General features: G+C 29.5%; 4 protein-coding genes across 4 annotated transcripts; all 4 read right to left on the bottom strand.

Moving 5' to 3' along the window:
• LOC139904729 (cuticle protein 19-like) lies at window positions 1–473 on the bottom strand. Its single transcript, XM_071893503.1, has 2 exons — window positions 398–473; window positions 1–326 (listed from the first exon to the last, which is right to left on the bottom strand). Exons 1-2 carry the CDS (start codon window positions 471–473, stop codon window positions 1–3), a joined length of 402 nt encoding a protein of 133 aa, XP_071749604.1.
• A 5,487-nt stretch (window positions 474–5,960) lies between these two features.
• On the bottom strand, window positions 5,961–6,528 carry LOC121129025 (uncharacterized). Its single transcript, XM_040724688.2, has one exon. It carries the CDS (start codon window positions 6,504–6,506, stop codon window positions 6,033–6,035), a length of 474 nt encoding a protein of 157 aa, XP_040580622.1. The 5' UTR covers window positions 6,507–6,528; the 3' UTR covers window positions 5,961–6,032.
• Window positions 6,529–10,096: 3,568 nt separating this feature from the next.
• On the bottom strand, window positions 10,097–10,680 carry LOC121129023 (uncharacterized). The gene has a single exon (XM_040724686.2). It carries the CDS (start codon window positions 10,642–10,644, stop codon window positions 10,165–10,167), a length of 480 nt encoding a protein of 159 aa, XP_040580620.1. The 5' UTR covers window positions 10,645–10,680; the 3' UTR covers window positions 10,097–10,164.
• A 3,716-nt stretch (window positions 10,681–14,396) lies between these two features.
• Window positions 14,397–14,980, bottom strand: LOC121129024 (uncharacterized). The gene has a single exon (XM_040724687.2). It carries the CDS (start codon window positions 14,940–14,942, stop codon window positions 14,469–14,471), a length of 474 nt encoding a protein of 157 aa, XP_040580621.1. The 5' UTR covers window positions 14,943–14,980; the 3' UTR covers window positions 14,397–14,468.
• Window positions 14,981–21,819: the final 6,839 nt, after the last annotated feature.

Below are 21,819 nucleotides of genomic sequence, written 5' to 3'. Positions count from 1 at the left end.
TTAAGCATAAGAAGGAAGATATTGAGGTAGAGGAGCTGGTGGAGCACCATAGGCTGGAGCAGCAGGAGCAACAGGAGCATCTTCAGTGACAATATCAGCAACAAATCCACTTTCTCCTTCGACAGAGTAAGTCACAGTCATGATTTTACCATCAGCACGTAAGACCTTGTATTGACCAGAGACGGCTCCATCCTTAGATTCTTCTTCAGCACTGAAGTCACTTTCAGACTCAGTATCAAGAACAGCATAGTTGAAAGCATAAGGAGGAATTGGCTCAGCGGCTGGAGGTGGTGGTCCATATGAGGGTGGAGCAGGTTCGACAGGTGCTGGGGAGGTGGTGGTGGAGCTCCATAACTAGGTGGGGCCTCATAAACAGGGACTGGAGGAGGTGGAGCACCATATGATGGTGGGGCAGAGGGAGCTCCAGCAGCTACGCTAAAAGCAATGCAAAGAGTGGCAAGTTTGAAAAACATCTTGATTTGACTGTGAATGATCTCGAAATGATGGTTTAATGAAGAGAACTCCTTCTTTTTATAGATGTTTTGTTTTGTATAAATAACTGAGACAGGTTTTCATTTACCTCTATACAAATAACATTACATATCTTGAGTGTGTAGCCTAATAAACATGCCTACAAAAGAAATATATTAAATTTAATACTTAATTGTCATTCGAAATTTAAAATGAATTATTATTTAAATTAGAAAAATGGTGTACTGTAGTACAAGTAACTATTTATTACTTTTTTTTCTAAACTATGAAATCTCCTTTTTTTTTCTTCATGTACCATTGTTTCTAATCAATGTAAAGCATTTTTATGCACAGTTTTTAAAATATTTAAAATACTTTTAACAAAACTAGATAATAAAGTTACACTAATACATTTTTTATAATTTTTTTTCATTTGAAAACTTCCCACATTAACAGTTTTGATGTAAAACAAAAAATATGCTCTATAAAATAAATTCATATTGTGATCACTACTATTTCATTAAAAAAATATCTTGCATCAGCATAATATATATATTTAAAACATACTGCCTGAAGTGTAATCAAAACATTAACTTTGGCCAAAAGATTTATAATAGACTTCATACCAAAAATGTAGTACAACAGGTTTCTTACCAACAAAGTAAGTATTTTTCATTGTCAAGTAAGTCAATTTCAAAGTTTATACAATTAATAAAACACAGAATAATTTAGTATAAAAGGAAATAGAGCGAAGTTCTAGTTCAATAACACAGGGGAACAATTAGGCTGGGAAATTTTGTTAAAGTTATTCGGAACTAATATCGTTCATATTCATTTTATACCCATAGAACAATCCCAAATTAAAAATAGGAATAATAAAACTCTTTAAAAACGGTTTTTTATTGATTACGTATCTTTTTCTGTACTCGATGTATTTTCTTTTTAAGTTGCTATCTTCTTTAGACCCTTCTAACTTCTTTGTTTTATTTTAAAAGTTATTTATGATTTGGGCGTCAAAACAACAAAAAGTGTATGATATTTTTTACCATTGAGTGTAGATTACGTTTGTATTCTTTAACCAATTATCATAAATTTCTATCGTCAAATTATTCTTAATGCCCCTGTGCATGCACTACAAATTACACATACAAGAGACAAAACTGCTGCATCAAAATGAAGCATTGATTAGTTTACGAATTTTATTTGAAAGGCACTGTCGAGGGAAAATTAATCATCGTGAACAAAATAAAGATTAAAATTCTTGTGTATCGTTAATCCTCACTCAAATTTGAATAAAAGACACTATCCAACAAAATTTAGGAACGGCCGCTGTTCGTACCTCAAAGTTTATCCTATTTGGTAAAATTTTTAATTACGTTAAGTTTGTTCATGAAAGCATTCTTTTAAATTCAGTTGTTTGAGTATAATTACGACTCAGAGCCATATTTGAAATGAAAAAACTATATAGATGAAAGCTAAAGGTAATCACAATTTAAAATAAAATATTCAAACATTTAAAAGGTAGTACCGTTTTTACAAAAATGTCTCCAATCATACAATAATTCAGTAAAACAAAGAATCATAAATAAAAGCTTAGATTTGTATCTTTTTTCCCAATTTCGTTACATTATAACTAAGCTAAAGGGCAAACATTATATTAAGACTTTAAAATATCTGGCCTAAAAAAATCGATTTTGATAGATTTTCTAAGTTTAACTTTTAGTTTAAATATATTGAATAAATATGCAATGTTGGATTGCCAGAAAAGGTATTGAAATAAATTAAAATTAATTTAATTATTTGACTAATGGTAGTAAGAAGTGAATTTTTTAGATTGAAAAAAAATTGACACTGAAATAAATAAAAACTTGATTAGATTACTTACATCTAATCAATAAAAAGTAATAAAACACACTTGATATAAAACAAACTTAAACTGGGTTTGATCTTCCTAGCTTATTATATTAATTACTTGTTGCAATTGGTCAAATAATTGACTTGATTATATTTAATTTTGAAACATTTCTTTCCAATCTTATATTACTTATTTATTCAAGAACCACTTTTGTCTATTTTTATCATTCGACGTTTGACCCTTATAACTTATTGTAAATATTTGTCTAAAGAAACTGTAAACAGAAAAAATACATGTACAAAATTACTATCAGAGATCTCTAACTGTAACTGCTTTATTGTGTACTGGGCGACCGGGAGAGGCACATCAAAAGCTTCCACAAGGTACAGATCAAGGCCAATTAAACTAAAAGTATATGCAGAGGGTAGTTGAAGGCACTTTTGGAGGCAGAATATGTATGTTGACCGTCATTGGTCTTGCTCGTGAATTTAACAAACTGGCAGACCACCATGCACCAATTAGTGAAGGAAGACTTAAACTTTTATGCCTACAAGAGACCTCCTTGTCATACATTGAAGCCTTAGAATCGAGTCAAACGTGCAAAATCCTCCTTAACAAGGTTTAAAAACAAGACTTTTGGGCTCATGAATGCCTCGACTCTTCTCCAATTGACTTTGGTATTTTTGGCACCTCAAGGCGAAGCTTTTGGGAGTCCAATACACATCAAAGACCAATTGAAGGCCGCCATCATTACTGCTTGAGGCAACCTTGAGACGATTTATATAAAGAACTCCCGTACAAATGTTATTACCCGGCTGGAACTGGTCATTTAGGCAAACAGCAGCTAAATTGATAGAGAATGTAAATAAGGCGCCCCTTGATTGTATTTATAAATTTAATTTACCAAATTTGAGGATATATTTTGAAATATAATTTTTTTTGAAATTTTGTAACAGTTTTACATTTTAGAAAATGATAGAGGAGCCTGTACGAAATATCGTCTTAATTATTATCAATGTAAAAGTAATCAAAAGCAAAGTATTTCAATTATTGTAACTAATAACACAACAATTAAAAAATAGTTTTAACAAAGTGCTACCTGAAAATACCATTGTATTTGGAGGTAGCACTTCATATTTTTCCTATTATTGAACATATTTCAAAAGATGGAAGAAATATGTATCTATGTAATTAGATACAATGTATAGTTTACTGAAAGATACATTTAAAGCAACAACAAACAAAACTGGGCAATTGCATTTATGGAATTTATAGTTAACCATTTTGATTTTGAAAAAGCCATTGTGTATTAATATCATAGGCATTTAAATAATTTAAGGTAGGGAAAAAACCAAAATTAAAACATTAGAATTTATTTCTTTTTTGTCATTGATATTTATTACACATCTATAAGCAACCCACTTTTTACTTTAAGATCAAGGCTGGTGGAGGGCTGCATGGAAGGAGGAAAGAAGTCAGCCATATTATTACTGCAGAAGTTTTGGTTCTTCTAGGCAGTAATAAGCTATAATGAATTTCTTGATGTTTTAGACAGGATTAATGTAGATGCCAACGATCTTTGCAGACTTGTCGGAACTATTAACGGTGTAGAAGACCTTGTAGATAAAAATAACGGGGATGGAATCGTAATTTAATGCTATTGCAAATTTTGAGTACCTACTCCGTATATTTGTTGAATCAAATTGATCAACCAATCACATTTTTTGCACAAAAACTAATGCATACACTTATGCTGTTTCAATTTGCAAAAAAAATAATAATTACATTTGATTAGTGTTATAAATCGTAAGCATTTTCTTTATGTAAAAAAAACAGTCTACAATTAACATGGTAATTCTGACAATTCGATGAATGTCTTGAAAGAGTATTACAATTTTAACTCCGCAACAAATCCTGAGCGTTACTTTGCATTCATGATCACTCAAACTCATGATTCAACTTGATACTTATATGGCCTCATCTCAAAAATGAAAAAATATTGATAGTAGTTTGGACAATGAAAAACACTGTGCAGGTTGCCAACAAAAACAAACTAAAAAAATACTTAAGGTTTACAACTCTTTATTTAGTCCTATGCGATGATATTCTTTGTACACAAAAACAAAAGCAATACTACACATTTGCCCAGTATATGACAAACTTTCAATTACATTATTGAAATGCATATTCTTTATGAATGAATAAATACCCCAATATTTCATAAAACATCACAATATTTTGTTTTTTAAATATCTAACATCGCTATAAATCATACATTTAAAATATATAACATAAAATGTAATTGCAAAATTCATTTTAATCCAAAGATTTATTGTTGGTTTAATACTCGAAAAGTAGTAGAACAGGTTTCTCACCAACAAAATAATATTTTTTAATTCTGGTAAGTTAATACCATAGTTTTTCGTAATTTTCTACATTAAGAATTGATATCATATATTAATGATACATAATATTTTGTTATCGGTCTAAGTAAAGCAAATCTTTAGCTGAATGATTTACTATTTCCATATTTCTTTCCTCGACTTTTAATAGCATTAAAGTACTCATAAATCTTCTAAATATTGGTTAGATACTCGCATTACATATATATATATATAACATAAAACGGGGTTTCGTTAAAAAAATTTTAAACTTGACATTACCTCACTTTATCTTGACTTAGTTGTCAGCTGTCGATGTTTCTGCCTATTTTTCTGTAAACAGTATTATGAATGTCGATGGGGGTGAAATTAGATGTAACTCTTGGTCAGCTGGAAATAATTTCCAACAATTAATAAATAAGACTCCCAGAGTTGGATAGAATGGGCAAACCACCAACTACTTCCCCCTTTGATAGAGCCATTCATCCTCTTGAAAGGTTTCAGACTTGCTGATGGCGTAGACGATGGTCCTGAAGACGCCCAACTGCTTTGATTACGTGAATGGAAATTCGTTGATAATGTTCAAGTGTCATTCTCTCGACTTCAGGTTTGTTTTGTTTTGTAACTAATTGTTTATGCTTTATTATTATAGTTTGGACTAAATCAGTCCAAATTTTATAGTGATTTTTTTCATCTAACATGCTTTTAATAATTAAGATGATCATATGTAATCAAATAAAATAAAATATTAGCTTGTAGCAGATATGTGGAATTGAGTAATATAACTCTGACTAGAGGCATTAATTTGGTGGTATTTTGTACCACTTCATTTTTGAAAATTTGCAAAGTTCATAACCTTGTTAAGTAGTCAAATTGTATAAGATTCTGGCAATGGTAATCTAACAATTCAAATTTAATTACTCTAAAAATATGGAATCTTTTTCTATGAAGGTTAGAAAATTTGAAATGTGATTTATCGCTTGATTATAATCTTTTTTTGGTGCCTATATTGATTTGACACTTGCTTAGAATTAAACCTTAAAAATCTGATTCAGAATATAACTAGAGACTGTAAAATTATTGACATTGTCAAATATAAAACAATAAACAACAAAATTATCGAACAAAAAGAATCAAACGGTCCTATATATAAACAATAACAAATATCCATACTTGTTTGAATAATGGTTTTACTGATTGAAAATATGACTCGAAAATACCTTAAATAATTTTTTGGTATTAAAACAAAAATATATATTTAGATAATTAAATTTATTTTTCAAACATTTCCATTTTACATTTCATGATAATAATTTTGATGGTTTTTAAGCATAAGAAGGAAGATATTGAGGTAGAGGAGCTGGTGGAGCACCATAGGCTGGAGCAGCAGGAGCAACAGGTGCATCTTCAGTGACAATATCAGCAACAAATCCACTTTCTCCTTCAACAGAGTAAGTCACAGTCATGATTTTACCATCAGCACGTAAGACCTTGTATTGACCAGAGACGGCTCCATCCTTAGATTCTTCTTCAGCACTGAAGTCACTTTCAGACTCAGTATCAAGAACAGCATAGTTGAAAGCATAAGGAGGAATTGGCTCAGCGGCTGGAGGTGGTGGTCCATATGAGGGTGGAGCAGGTTCGACAGGTGCTGGGGGAGGTGGTGGTGGAGCTCCATAACTAGGTGGGGCCTCATAAACAGGGACTGGAGGAGGTGGAGCACCATATGATGGTGGGGCAGAGGGAGCTCCAGCAGCTACGCTAAAAGCAATGCAAAGAGTGGCAAGTTTGAAAAACATCTTGATTTGACTGTGAATGATCTTGAAATGATGGTTTACTCAAGACAGCACCTTCCTTTTATATGTTACGGGCAAGAATAAAAAAAGCGTGGTCCATCTTTTTTTTTATTTTTTTCTTTTAATCTTACTGATCTAGTTACAAATGCGTAATACTCTGGAAAATTGCTTGAAGTGTATCCATTTAAACAAGGAAGAAAAAATTCCTTTTTGAAAAAAAAAGAAACTGTAATAATCAAACTTATACTTATAGTAAGATTAAAAAAATTCTTCAATTCTTATAAATTCGTAATTATACAAATATACGGATATGCACTAATGTTATTTTTTTAGAATTTATATTCGTTCACATAATTTATCGATTGTCAATCAAAATTTCAATGTTTATAGAATTGAAAAGCTATGAAGTATTAGACATTTGTTTAACATGGAGCTTGTATTTGTATAGCTTTTTGTAAACATAAAATTTGAAAAAGTGTCAAAATAAATTATAGTCTTAATAGATAGGTTATGGAAACGTGGAACTCCTGTAAAACATATTGTTTATGTCTCAATAAATCATATCTTGATAAGCTTAGACTCTTAATTTTTAACACAACATACCGAAATATATCACCGCTTATATGAATCTATGTATTTTTTATATAAGACAAAAGTTTTTCCACAAACTGAGTTTGTATCAATTTTTCAGATGTTTCAACTGTCATTTTGCAACACTAACAAAATATTGAATTATGGGGAAAATAATGAAAACCTGAATATATTAGTACGAAATTAATTATCCTCAAAAAGTGAGTGATGCAATAATATTTTGAAAGACTAAAAGACAGAAATACTCCTTGTCTGTACTAATATTCATTCCAGTAGTTAATGATCTAAGTAGATCTTTACAAAGATACTAAATGGGATTTTGAATTTGTCCAAGAATGTTGATACCACAAGTTGTTTTCCTTCGAGTTTCTCTATTACGACCAACAAACAAAATCAGCTTTATTATTTGGAATAACATAAACGATTATACAAAAGAATATTTAACAAAATTTAAGATAAAATTATGTTTGAATGATTTTAGAAATATATAGACTATTTCCCCATGAAATATTTACATTGGCCACTTAACCTACAAAATTAAATATAAGCAAATTGATGAACAACTATTAAATACATTATTAAATGGAAGTTAGGCTACATAATTTAATTATCATGGAGTGATCCTTCTTCAGAAAGGAAATCCCTTACAAAAAATTATATAATTATCACAAATTAATAATACTAGTATTTTTTACATTTTTTTCTTTTTACTAAAATACAAAATGAACATATCTCAATATGTTTATTTACTATTTTTTGATTGAATGCAATAATTTAATAACAAATATGTATCCAAATCAATTATATCTTCTTACTTTGAAGAAAACGGGTTTTACTTAACCAAAACAATAAAAATAAATATGTTTAGAGGATCAGTAACATTTATTTACATTAGAGGTATCCCTTTAGAAATAATAATATAACAAAAAAATCTGAATTCTTTCACAAAAAATAAAAATATTAAAATTTAAAACTGTGAATATTTAAAATAATATATAAAGTCCAACATTACAATTATACCTCCCTAACAAAATTTGAATGTTTCTCTCTTTCATTCATACGAGCAAACAATATTGGTTATATTTCATAATTAAATGGTAGCCCCTCAAAAATGAAATAGTAATAATAACAGCTTTGGTAGATAAAAAAACACTCATCAGACTACAAACTACAATAAAATGCTGAAGATTTACAATTCTGCGTGTAATTATATGGAATAATATCCTTTGTACGCCAATAAAAAATGAAATATTAAATACATTTCAAGGAATTGACCCGTTCTTAATATTTTTTTTAAAAGCATTCATGTATGAATAAACGCCATAATATTTCTTTGACATATTTAGTTAGTATGTACATTATTTTATAGAAAAATATACCACATAAATATAAAACTTTATTTACAACATATTACATAAAACATAACTTTAACATTCACTTAAAGCCAAAGATTTGTATTGGCTTCATACCCTAAATGTAGTGCAACAGGTTTCTGATCAACAAATAATTAGTTTCTGCATCCGGGTTGTAAATTCCATAGTTTTAATAAATTTTATATTAAAAATTCATATCATATATTTATCTTACCATATCACTGTGGAAAAGAAGCAAAGTTCTGCCTTAATTATATATAATTTCCATTTTTGTATATTCATCTTGAAATATCATTAAAGTAAACATAAATTTTTTGAATATTAGGCACATACTCGTATTGAATGAAATATAAAAAAATAATTTGGACGTAATAAAAGGGGTTTTTAAGTAAAAAGACTTTATTTAGTTGTTAACTGTCGATTTTTCTGCTTCTTTTATCTAAACAGTATTCTGAATGTTGATGACTTGAATTTGAAGTAGCTTTGGTTAGTTGTGAATAATTTCCAACAATTATTGAATGAGAATTAACAAACCACAAACTGATTTTGTATTTTATTTTCTATTCATATTGGGAGAAAAATGGCGAGATACAATAAAGATAACGAGATGTGAAATGAATATTACTTTCCAATGGCATGCAATTGCTAATATATATAGCTTATTTTTTATATCAAAAGAAAAATATAAAAGAGTTAAGTGAGTTTCCATTGTAAAAACAGGATAATTAAGTAAAAACAGCGGGGGAGATAGATATTTATATCACTTAAATATATAAAATAAACACACTAATGAACCAGGTGATCATTTTGGAGACGGGGGATTTACTCTATGCCTCCCTTCCATAAGCTCCGCTATTTGTAATCGTAGATAAAAAATGTTAAATCGAAATCCAAAGTTTAATATCAGCAAAGACTAACAAATAAAATTGTAAGTTTGGTAGTGATCCGTCTGGGTATTAAGTAATATGGTGTGTGCTTTCATTTGAATACACTTTTAATAATCAAGTCGACGAGAGTAAGCAAATAAAATAAAATGTTTGTTGATAGCCAATATATATAATTTAGTATCATTTATTTGGTGACTTGAAGGACATGCAATTAAGTAATTCAAATTTCTAAAGACCCACATGTTTCCAATATTGAAGAATTGTAGTTGTTGACCCTGAATATTGGGAATTTGTAATTTAGTTGATTTGCAAAAATTTCTCAAAATAAAGGAATTTTTTTTAGTAATTAAAATAACATTTTTTTAGACAAATAAATATTGATCGTTTTGGTTGTATAATTATGAATGTTATTTGTGGCTTGATATTAATTATGTTGAATGTCTATATGAATTAGACACTTGAATTGAAATTTTGCCTAAAAGGTTTGATACGGTCTAGAACTTGAAAACATTGATACTTCCACATCATTGACTTTGTCTTACATACAATAAGTAATGTTGATTAATGTTTTGAAATTATAAATAAAACTGTACCGTATACTTTTCTTGTAAACCTTTTTTCCAATCTACTTTTTAACATTTTGCCAATAAAGATCTGAAAATGAATCTTATGTTTAATTATTCCTATTTTTTTATGAAAAATATGACTTCAAAAAACGTTAAATAAATATTTTTTCTTTGAACATATTAAAATTAATTTATTTTTCAAACATTTCCATTTTACATTTTATGATAATAATTTTGATGGTTTTTAAGCATAAGAAGGAAGATATTGAGGTAGAGGAGCTGGTGGAGCACCATAGGCTGGAGCAGCAGGAGCAACAGGAGCATCTTCAGTGACAATATCAGCAACAAATCCACTTTCTCCTTCGACAGAGTAAGTCACAGTCATGATTTTACCATCAGCACGTAAGACCTTGTATTGACCAGAGACGGCTCCATCCTTAGATTCTTCTTCAGCACTGAAGTCACTTTCAGACTCAGTATCAAGAACAGCATAGTTGAAAGCATAAGGAGGAATTGGCTCAGCGGCTGGAGGTGGAGGTGGTGGTCCATATGAGGGTGGAGCAGGTTCGACAGGTGCTGGGGGAGGTGGTGGTGGAGCTCCATAACTAGGTGGGGCCTCATAAACAGGGACTGGAGGAGGTGGAGCACCATATGATGGTGGGGCAGAGGGAGCTCCAGCAGCTACGCTAAAAGCAATGCAAAGAGTGGCAAGTTTGAAAAACATCTTGATTTGACTGTGAATGATCTCGAAATGATGGTTTAATGAAGAGAACTCCTTCTTTTTATAGATGTTTTGTTTTGTATAAATAACTGAGACAGGTTTTCATTTACCTCTATACAAATAACATTACATATCTTGAGTGTGTAGCCTAATAAACATGCCTACAAAAGAAATATATTGCATTTAATACTTAATTGTCATTCGAAATTTAAAATGAATTATTATTTAAATTAGAAAAATGGTGTACTGTAGTACAAGTAACTATTTATTACTTTTTTTTCTAAACTATGAAATCTCCTTTTTTTTTCTTCATGTACCATTGTTTCTAATCAATGTAAAGCATTTTTATGCACATTTTTTAAAATGTTTAAAATACTTTTAACAAAACTAGATGATAAAGTTACACTAATACATTTTTTATAATTTTTTTTCATTTGAAAACTTCCCACATTAACAGTTTTGATGTAAAACAAAAAATATCCTTTATAAAATAAATTCATATTGTGATCACTACTATTTCATTAAAAAAATATCTTGCATCAGCATAATATATATATTTAAAACATACTGCCTGAAGTGTAATCCAAACATTAACTTTGGCCAAAAGATTTATAATGGACTTCATACCAAAAATGTAGTACAACAGGTTTCTTACCAACAAAGTAAGTATTTTTCATTGTCAAGTAAGTCAATTTTAAAGTTTATACAATTAATAAAACACAGAATAATTTAGTATAAAAGGAAATAGAGCGAAGTTCTAGTTCAATAACACAGGGGAACAATTAGGCTGGGAAATTTTGTTATAGTTATTCGGAACTAATATCGTTCATATTCATTTTATACCCATAGAACAATCCCAAATTAAAAATAGGAATAATAAAACTCTTTAAAAACGGTTTTGTATTGATTACGTATCTTGTTCTGTACTCGACTTATTTCCCTTTTTAAGTTGCTATCTTCTTTAGACCCTTCTAACTTCTTTGTTTTATTTTAAAAGTTATTTATGATTTGGGCGTCAAAACAACAAAAAGTGTATGATATTTTTTACCATTGAGTGTAGATTACGTTTGTATTCTTTAACCAATTATCATAAATTTCTATCGTCAAATTATTCTTAATGCCCCTGTGCATGCACTACAAATTACACATACAAGAGACAAAACTGCTGCATCAAAATGAAGCATTGATTAGTTTACGAATTTTATTTGAAAGGCACTGTCGAGGGAAAATTAATTATCGTGAAAATTTATCTTATTTGGTTAAAATTTTAATTACGTTAAGTTTGTTCACGAAAGCATTCTTTTAAATTCAGTTGTTTGAGTATAATTACGACTCAGAGCCATATTTGAAATGAAAAAAATATATAGATGAAAGCTAAAGGTAATTACAATTTAAAATAAAATATTCAAACATTTAAAAGGTAGTACCGTTTTTACAAAAATGTCTCCAATCATTTTGATTTTGAAAAGCCATTGTGTATTAGTATCATAGGCATTTAAATAATTTAAGGTAGGGAAAAAACCAAAATTAAAACATTAGAATTTATTTCTTTTTTGTCATTGATATTTATTACACATCTATAAGCAACCCACTTTTTACTTTAAGATCAAGGCTGGTGGAGGGCTGCATGGAAGGAGGAAAGAAGTCAGCCATATTATTACTGCAGAGGTTTTGGTTCTTCTGGGCAGTAATCCAACGATCTTTGCAGACTTGTCGGAACTATTAACGGTGCGGAAGACCTTGTAGATAAAAATAACGGGGATGGAATCGTAATTTAATGCTATTGAAAATTTCGGATACCCACTCTGTATATTTGTTGAATCAAATTGATCAACCAATCACATTTTTTGCACAAAAACTAATGCATACACTTATGCTGTTTAAATTTGCAAAAAAAATAATAATTACATTTGATTAGTGTTATAAATCGTAAGCATTTTCTTTAGGTAATAAAAACAGTCTACAATTAACATGGTAATTCTGACAATTCGATGAATGTTTTGAAAGAGTATTACAATTTTAACTCCGCAACAAATCCTGAGCGTTACTTTACATTCATGATCACTCAAACTCATTATTTAACTTAATACTTATATGGCCTCATCTCATAAATGAAAGAATATTGATAGTAGTTTGGACAATGAAAAACACTGTGCAGGTTGCCAACAAAAACAAACTAAAAAAATACTTAAGGTTTACAACTCTTTATTTAGTCCTATGCGATTATATTCTTTGTACACAAAAACAAAAGCAATACTACACATTTGCACAGTATATGACAAACTTTCAATTAAATTATTGAAGTGCATATTCTTCATAAATGAATAAATACCCCAATATTTCATAAAACATGACAATATTTTTTTTTTTAAATATAAAACATCGCTATAAATCATACATTTAAAATATATAACATAAAATGTAATTGCAAAATTCATTTTAATCCAAAGATTTATTGTTGGTTTAATACTCGAAAAGTAGTAGAACAGGTTTCTCACCAACAAAATAATAGTTTGTAATTCTGGTAAGTGAATACCATAGTTTTTCGTAATTTTCTACATTAAGAATTGATATCATATATTAATGATACATAATATTTTGTTATCGGTCTAAGTAAAGCAAATCTTTAGCTGAATGATTTACTATTTCCATATTTCTTTCCTCGACTTTTAATAGCATTAAAGTACTCATAAATCTTCTAAATATTGGTTAGATACTCGCATTACATATATATATATAACATAAAAGGGGGTTTTCCTTAGAAATTTTTTAAACTTGACATTACCTCACTTTATCTTGACTTAGTTGTCAGCTGTCGATGTTTCTGCCTATTTTTCTGTAAACAGTATTATGAATGTCGATGGGGGTGAAATGAGATGTAACTCTTGGTCAGCTGGAAATAATTTCCAACAATTAATAAATAAGACTCCCAGAGTTGGATAGAATGGGCAAACCACCAACTACTTCCCCCTTTGATAGAGCCATTCATCCTCTTGAAAGGTTTCAGACTTGCTGATGGCGTAGACGATGGTCCTGAAGACGCCCAACTGCTTTGATTACGTGAATGGAAATTTGTTGATAATGTTCAAATGTCATTCTCTCGACTTCAGGTTTGTTTTGTTTTGTAACTAATTGTTTATACTTTATTATTATAGTTTGGACTAAATCAGTCCAAATTTTATAGTGATTTTTTCATCTAACATGCTTTTAATAATTAAGGTGATCATATGTAATCAAATAAAATAAAATATTAGCTTGTAGCAGATATGTGGAATTGAGTAATATAACTCTGACTCGAGGCATTAATTTGGTGGTATTTATACCACTTCATTTTTGAAAATTTGCAAAGTTCATAACCTTGTTAAGTAGTCAAATTGTATAAGATTCTGGCAATGGTAATCTAACAATTCAAATTTAATTACTCTAAAAATATGGAATCTTTTTCTATGAAGGTTAGAAAATTTGAAATGTGATTTATCGCTTGATTATAATCTTTTTTGGTGTCTATATTGATTTGACACTTGCTAAGAATTAAACCTTAAAAATCTGATTCAGAATATAACTAGAGACTGTAAAATTATTGACATTGTCAAAATATAAAACTATAAACAACAAAATTATCGAACAAAAAAGAATCAAACGGTCCGATATATAAACAATAACAAATATCCATACTTGTTTGAATAATGGTTTTACTGATTGAAAATACGACTCAAAAATACCTTAAATAATTTATTGGTATTAAAACAAAAATATATATTTAGATAATTAAATTTATTTTTCAAACATTTCCATTTTACATTTCATGATAATAATTTTGATGGTTTTTAAGCATAAGAAGGAAGATATTGAGGTAGAGGAGCTGGTGGAGCACCATAGGCTGGAGCAGCAGGAGCAACAGGTGCATCTTCAGTGACAATATCAGCAACAAATCCACTTTCTCCTTCGACAGAGTAAGTCACAGTCATGATTTTACCATCAGCACGTAAGACCTTGTATTGACCAGAGACGGCTCCATCCTTAGATTCTTCTTCAGCACTGAAGTCACTTCCAGACTCAGTATCAAGAACAGCGTAGTTGAAAGCATAAGGAGGAATTGGCTCAGCGGCTGGAGGTGGTGGTCCATATGAGGGTGGAGCAGGTTCGACAGGTGCTGGGGGAGGTGGTGGTGGAGCTCCATAACTAGGTGGGGCCTCATAAACAGGGACTGGAGGAGGTGGAGCACCATATGATGGTGGGGCAGAGGGAGCTCCAGCAGCTACGCTAAAAGCAATGCAAAGAGTGGCAAGTTTGAAAAACATCTTGATTTGACTGTGAATGATCTTGAAATGATGGTTTACTCAAGACAGCACCTTCCTTTTATATGTTACGGGCAAGAATAAAAAAAGCGTGGTCCATCTTTTTTTTTTTTTTTTTTTTCTTTTAATCTTACTGATCTAGTTACAAATGCGTAATACTCTGGAAAATTGCTTGAAGTGTATCCATTTAAACAAGGAAGAAAAAATTCCTTTTTTGAAAAAGAAACTGTAATAATCAAACTTATACTTATAGTAAGATTAAAAAATTTCTTCAATTCTTATAAATTCGTAATTATACAAATATACGGATATGCACTAATGTTATTTTTTTAGAATTTATATTCGTTCACATAATTTATCGACTGTCAATCAAAATTTCAATGTTTATATAATTGAAAAGCTATGAAGTATTAGACATTTGTTTAACATGGAGCTTGTATTTGTATAACTTTTTGTAAACATAAAATTTGAAAAAGTGTCAAAATAAATTATAGTTTTAATAGATAGGTTATGGAAACGTGGAACTCCTGTAAAACTTATTGTTTATGTCTCAATAAATCCTATCTTGATAAACTCTTAATTTTTAACACAACATACCGAAATATATCACCGCTTATATGAATCTATGTATTTTTTATATAAGACAAAAGTTTTTCCACAAACTGAGTTTGTATCAATTTTTCAGATGTTTCAACTGTCATTTTGCAACACTTACAAAATATTGAATTGTGGGGAAAATAATGAAAACTTGAATATATAAGTACGAAATTAATTATCCTCAAAAAGTGAGTGATCCAATAATATTTTGAAAGACTAAAATACAGAAATGCTCCTTGTCTGTACTAATATTCATTCCAGTAGTTAATGATCTAAGTAGATCTTTACAAAGATACTAAATGGAATTTTGAATTTGTTTGGGTTTGGCATTTTAAGAACATTTATGCAAATGAAGTAATTTTATTTTTTAAGTATACTATGCACACCAACTTTTAAAGAGAGTAAAAATCTAGCTGAACTCTAATGAAAAATACTCAATTATGCAAGGTTTGCAAAAATATATAAATAAAAAAACTCTCATGCCAGCATGATTAAGTTCTCAGAAAGTATGGAACAAACTTCTAGATTTTGTGGTAAAATATAAAATAAATATAGAATTGACAAAAAACGAAGAGGTCTTATTTAACTGTACAACAATTAAAACATCTGTGTATATAAATAATTGTGAGTGGAGAAAGTATAATCTACAAAAGAGGATCGATTTTTATAAAAACCAAATATTATTCTTAGTTTTATGTAAAACAAACTCGTTACTTCTTCTTACAGAAAAGGTACAACATCTGTAAAAATACTGGCTTCAAATACTTTTCGATTCCTGATACAATTCTGCGTTCAAAACACTAACAAGGCATGTAGGGAGTTTGCACGCACTACAATCTTTTACAACACTTTACATGGAATGTTTGTAGACATATCAAGGTCCCTATTATCGAATTAGAGGCAACAATGTCCTCACCCATTCTTCTTATTTCATTAACATAATGGAAACAACGCTTTCCAATAAGCCAATTAAGAAACTATCCAATTTGTGTGTGGTTGCTCAGCGTTTACTTTGGTTTGAATTTACAATTTATGATTCTACAAAAACAATGGACACGAAGCATCAAAATGTCGAAAAGAAGCCTTTCATTAACGATTGGGAGATACACGTAGACTAGAAGAGCAGGCTCTGAAACATGAAATTTTATTCCTCTCACGATGTCCTCAGAAAGTCAGACTCTTTATTCCGTAAAGGAAAATTCATTTTCTGTTTTTATTTTTAAAGAGCTAAAATCCACTATCCTGTGTTCCAAAACGACCAATAATATGTCTCATTCCTGTCAATTAATAAATACAATACAATGATACATGAAGCATTGAATATGGGGCTTTCTTCTCAATATTGATGATGGACTCAAGTTTACAGCAGAATTCCAAATTTAAGAGGAATTTATCTTTTCATGATTATTCCTATAACTGTCCGAGAAAAAAAGCTTTACATACATTTGCCGATTGCCCTTCTATCGACATTATAATATACGTAGTCTCTCTAATTAAAAAAAAACTTTCTGATCTAAGATCTATATATATGTGCGCAGTTTGGTCTTAATAGGACGATCTTTCAGACAGAGTAATTTACTATTAAACACAAAAGCAATATCATTTTCTCATATAAATGCAAAATCATTTGTAACACATAACTTGAAAAAGGATAATTTATGATAAATGAAAAAAATGCTCAATTTTAATTACTGTTGCTAATAGATACAAAAATTTCCTTAAAAATACTGCACATCTTAGGATCCAATAGTATAAAATAAAATATATTCTGTCATCTTTCAAACAGTATTTTAGAACTGTAAAATGGATTTTAAAATGTTATAAGGCTTTTAAATATCGTAATGTGTTTTTTTTTATTTTTGACCCTTTATAATGGAAAAATGACTTAAATGATTATCAATCAAAAAGTTGTATCAACGATCAGTTCCTAACGTTTGAAATAAAATAATTTTTATTTAGAAATTCTTATTTTGATTGTTTCATAAGTTGGTAAATGTATTTGAAGGCAATAAAAAGTTATTTATATTTATTTTAAAATTGATAATTTTCTATATATATGTATGTAAACTTGAAAGTTGTTGTTTTTGACATATCATCTTTTAAGTAAATATATTTTTCTGCTATCATTTTTTCCCAATATATTTAGTGTTACTTTACCTAGAAAGTTTTGTAATTATATATTTTATTCAATTATTCTATTGGAATACACTAATCTTTTTATTAATAGTATGATTCCCGAAAAAGTTGAATATTTTTTTTGTTGAAAAGCTACATATTATTTTATAGCCAAATTTATTTTTTAAACATTTCCATATTACATTTCATCATAATAATTTTGATGATTTTTAAGGGTAAGAAGGAAGATATTCAGGTAGAGGAGCTGGTGGAGCACCATAGGCTGGAGCAGCGGAAGCAACAGGTGCATCTTCAGTGACAAGAACAGCATAGTTGAAAGCATAAGGAGGAATTGGCTCAGCGGCTGGAGGTGGAGGTGGTGGTCCATATGAGGGTGGAGCAGGTTTGACAGGTGCTGGGGGAGGTGGAGGACGAGGGGGTTGTGGTGAAGCTCCATAACTAGGTGGGGCCTCATAAACAGGGACTGGAGGTGGTGGAGCACCATATGATGGTGGGGCAGAGGGAGCTCCAGCAGCTACGCTTAAAGCAATGCAAATAGTGGCAAGTTTGAAAAATAGTTTTATTTGACTATGAATGATCTTAGAATGATTGTTTACAATGATACAATATTTCATGGATGGATAATATTTTTCATTAAATTCGAATTTTTCTTTGGTATGAATTTTAAATTAGCTACTTTATTCAAAGTTTTAAAATATTTTTAGTATTTTAAGAGAACATGATATTAAGGTTATACACTTATCTTGTTTTAAACTTGTTTCATTGGAAAACATTCCACTTTAACTACTTTGATTTTCTTTTCTTCTTATGTATGAAGAGTTAACTTCAAATTTAGGCATTTTAAAATTTAAATTATTTAAGAAGAATAAAATAGAGTATAAGTTTATAAAGAGTTAACCTCTAAATAGATTTTTTCATTTTCCAATATTGGAATATACATATATAAACGCCCTAATATATACGACTTGAGCAACGGTGGTATATCATCTCTCTTTCGGGAATGTTGATATCAAAAATGATTTAGCAAAGTTTGAATCTATTCTGGCCAAAAAAAAAATATGTATTTAATTTAAGTCTGTGTGAATTCATTTAGTTACAAAACAAGTTTAAAGCTGCTGCCAAACATCAAAATAATCAATTCCAATATATCTGAGTACATGTTTGAAAAGTAATAATTGGTGGACGCAAAAATGATACCACGGTCCACTGAGGTAGTATACACTTTTTTATAGAATATTATTACAGACTTAGGTATCAAAACTTTGTCTATACTTAGTGCTTACATGGTTATATAACCAAATTTAGTCAAAATGGTATCGAAATGATACTGTCATCTTTCTAGTATTTATTAATAAATTTTTGCTTGTTACCCTTAAAATATTTTAATTTTTTTGATGTTTTTACCCTAAAATTGACAAGGAAATGAATAAAATTGTATTTACTTAGGTTATAAATCGAAAGGATTCTCGGTATTTAAAAAGTACTGAAATATAACTTGGTAATCGTGTCATATTCTTTTATTTTTTTTGAGGGGAAAGCAACTTACCCTTAGTGTTAGTCCCCGTCATCGATGAGATCACACACTCCGGATTGCATATACTTTGATATGTTATCTTCTCAAGAATTTACAATGATAGCTTTGTAAAATTTAAGACTTAAAATGCTTATGATTTACAATCCAACACGTAATCACATACGATCCCTTGTTTGCCCAAACCAAAGCAAAATTGAACATTTATCAAGGAAACAACAGGTTCTGAATTAATATCTTTAAATGGAGTCATGCATAAATAAAAGTACCAATATTTCATATACATATTTTGGTAACTTATAGTTAAATTTTCAAATAAATGAGAGGAGTAGTTATAGTCGGAAACCTTTGCTTTAGTTTGGACCTTATAACTGTTGTCAATTTTTATGAGAAATATTTGAAAATTTATTTAAACTACATAGTATTCAAATAAGAAAATGTTGCTAATTTTAAAGTTACAAATGCAATTTTATTGATTTGAATTACAGACGTTTCTCAAATAGAAAACTCCAAAATACTAATTTTATACTTATCCAAAAACGTTTCAATTTAGTTTTTATGCTGACAAATACAGAATATTTCATGTTATTTAATTAAAAAGTACAGCTGAATGATTGTTGAAATGAAAATACATATTTTGTTTTTCGTAAATAACGTTCATAATATTGCTTATAAGTGTCTTATAACGAATGTAAGATAATATACGAGTATATGGACCAACTATGCTATTGCTCCAGCAGATTTTTATTTTGACGGCAAAAAACTACGTTCACATCTCAAAATTAAAATTTTATTTGAAAAAGGCACCATCCCAATATATATACAGTCTCTGAATATTTTGGTTCAGAGAAAAAAAGTAAACAATCTTTGGACAGCCTTACATGCTAATACCGGGTATTCTATTGAAATCAGAACACTTACTAATTCAATAATTAATGAAGGCTTTTCGAATAAAATTATTTCCTTATTGTAGAGAAGGGTTCTGTCAATAAGGAGGAATTATACCCAGAGGAGTTAAAGAAAACAGCCTAGGACTATTCCCTCAAGTGCATGAGGACCCATGCTAGAAATATCGGCGTTTTACGCCAAACTGTACATAGATCTATAAAAAAAAAGTGGGTGGAATGACCCTTGAGAGGGCACTTTTGATACCAACAATGAAAGAAGCTCATCTTTTACCGCTGCAAGACTCTTTTCAAGGAGCCTTTTGAGTTTTTTTGAACACTTTTTTGACACTTCTGCCACCTCTCCCCTTAGACTACACTTTTTCGGTGCATGTCGATTGGAAGGGCGGCATTGCTCTTCATCCAAACACAGAGGCCTTCAAAGCCATTTTTAGCCAGAACTAGGTCACAACGGTAGATTATAACATCGTTAGCGGACACCAGGCCTTCCACTGCCGCGTAGAACCTATCCTTTACACTAAGGACGGCTTCATTAATTATTAAAGGGAGCTCAGACATCATCTATTTATATTAATATTTGGTTGAAATTGTTTTGTTAATTAATGAATTAGATCTTGTGGAAGTTTAAAATTCATAGTGTTCAAACTTTAATGGACCACTAGGTACAAATGAAATAGTAATTAGTTAAAACTATTAACTTTATCCCTTAAGCAGTTTGGTTTAAATTTTTAAGGAAATCTATCATTTTTGTTTCCTTTAAAACATTAACTAGAAATTTTATAACTTTAAACACAATTCATTTAGTTGAAGAAAACAAATGCAGTATTGATCCAAATTTTAGAAAAATGATCGTAGCTACATATATCAGCTTTGTTTTGTTCGTTATCTGTATTACAGAAAAAGCTAAAGATCGATTTTAGTAAAACTTTTTAGGAAGATAATATATATATATATATTAATAGTAAAATGTCATTAAATTTTCAGAGGTCAAGGTCACACGAAATACAAAATTGACAATAACTTTAAAAAAACTAAAATGCATCACTCAAATTAAATTTTGAGCGTTCAAGGTATTACACAACAAATGACTAAATAACTTCAATTGGTGTCGTAGATTGTTAATTTTTAGGGAAAATGATTTTAATTTTAGGTTTGCACTCTACCATGCACCTTTTCTTGTTTGATTTTGTGCTGACAAGTCAATATTTATTAGCTTTAGTTTATCTTATAAATATAATTGCTCTGTTTTTTTTTTTTGTTTTTGTTTTTTTCACTCATTTTCACTAATATTCGTTATTCGTGGGTCTTATCATAAAAACATTAGTATTCATATCCATGTACATATTTGTTAATAAAAAATGATAGTGATTCAATCCACTTTTTTATTCATATTACTGTTATTATTATTATGAAACAATGACTTAATACTTTAACTGACAAAGAAGCAATAAAATTTTATTATGAATTGAAGTGTTAAGTTAAAAGCAGTCAAAATTGAAAGATTGTGACTTGTGATAAAAATACTTTTTTCCCAACAGATTTAAATAACTTATAGAATAAACTTAACTGTAGATAAAATTTATTACATTTTTATATACTATTATTATATAACTTATTAGGGTAAATATATCAACTGTTATGCCATTGTATGATGCAAAAAAAAACGAAACACTAAATTGTATAACAAGTACTAAAAAAATTTAATTCAGTC

The sequence above is a fragment of the Lepeophtheirus salmonis genome, chromosome 14 (genome assembly GCF_016086655.4).
Source record: "Lepeophtheirus salmonis chromosome 14, UVic_Lsal_1.4, whole genome shotgun sequence".
Lineage (NCBI taxonomy): Eukaryota > Metazoa > Arthropoda > Copepoda > Siphonostomatoida > Caligidae > Lepeophtheirus > Lepeophtheirus salmonis.
The sequence above is the reverse complement of the archived record's forward strand: the minus strand, read 5'-3'. Positions and strand labels throughout refer to the sequence as shown.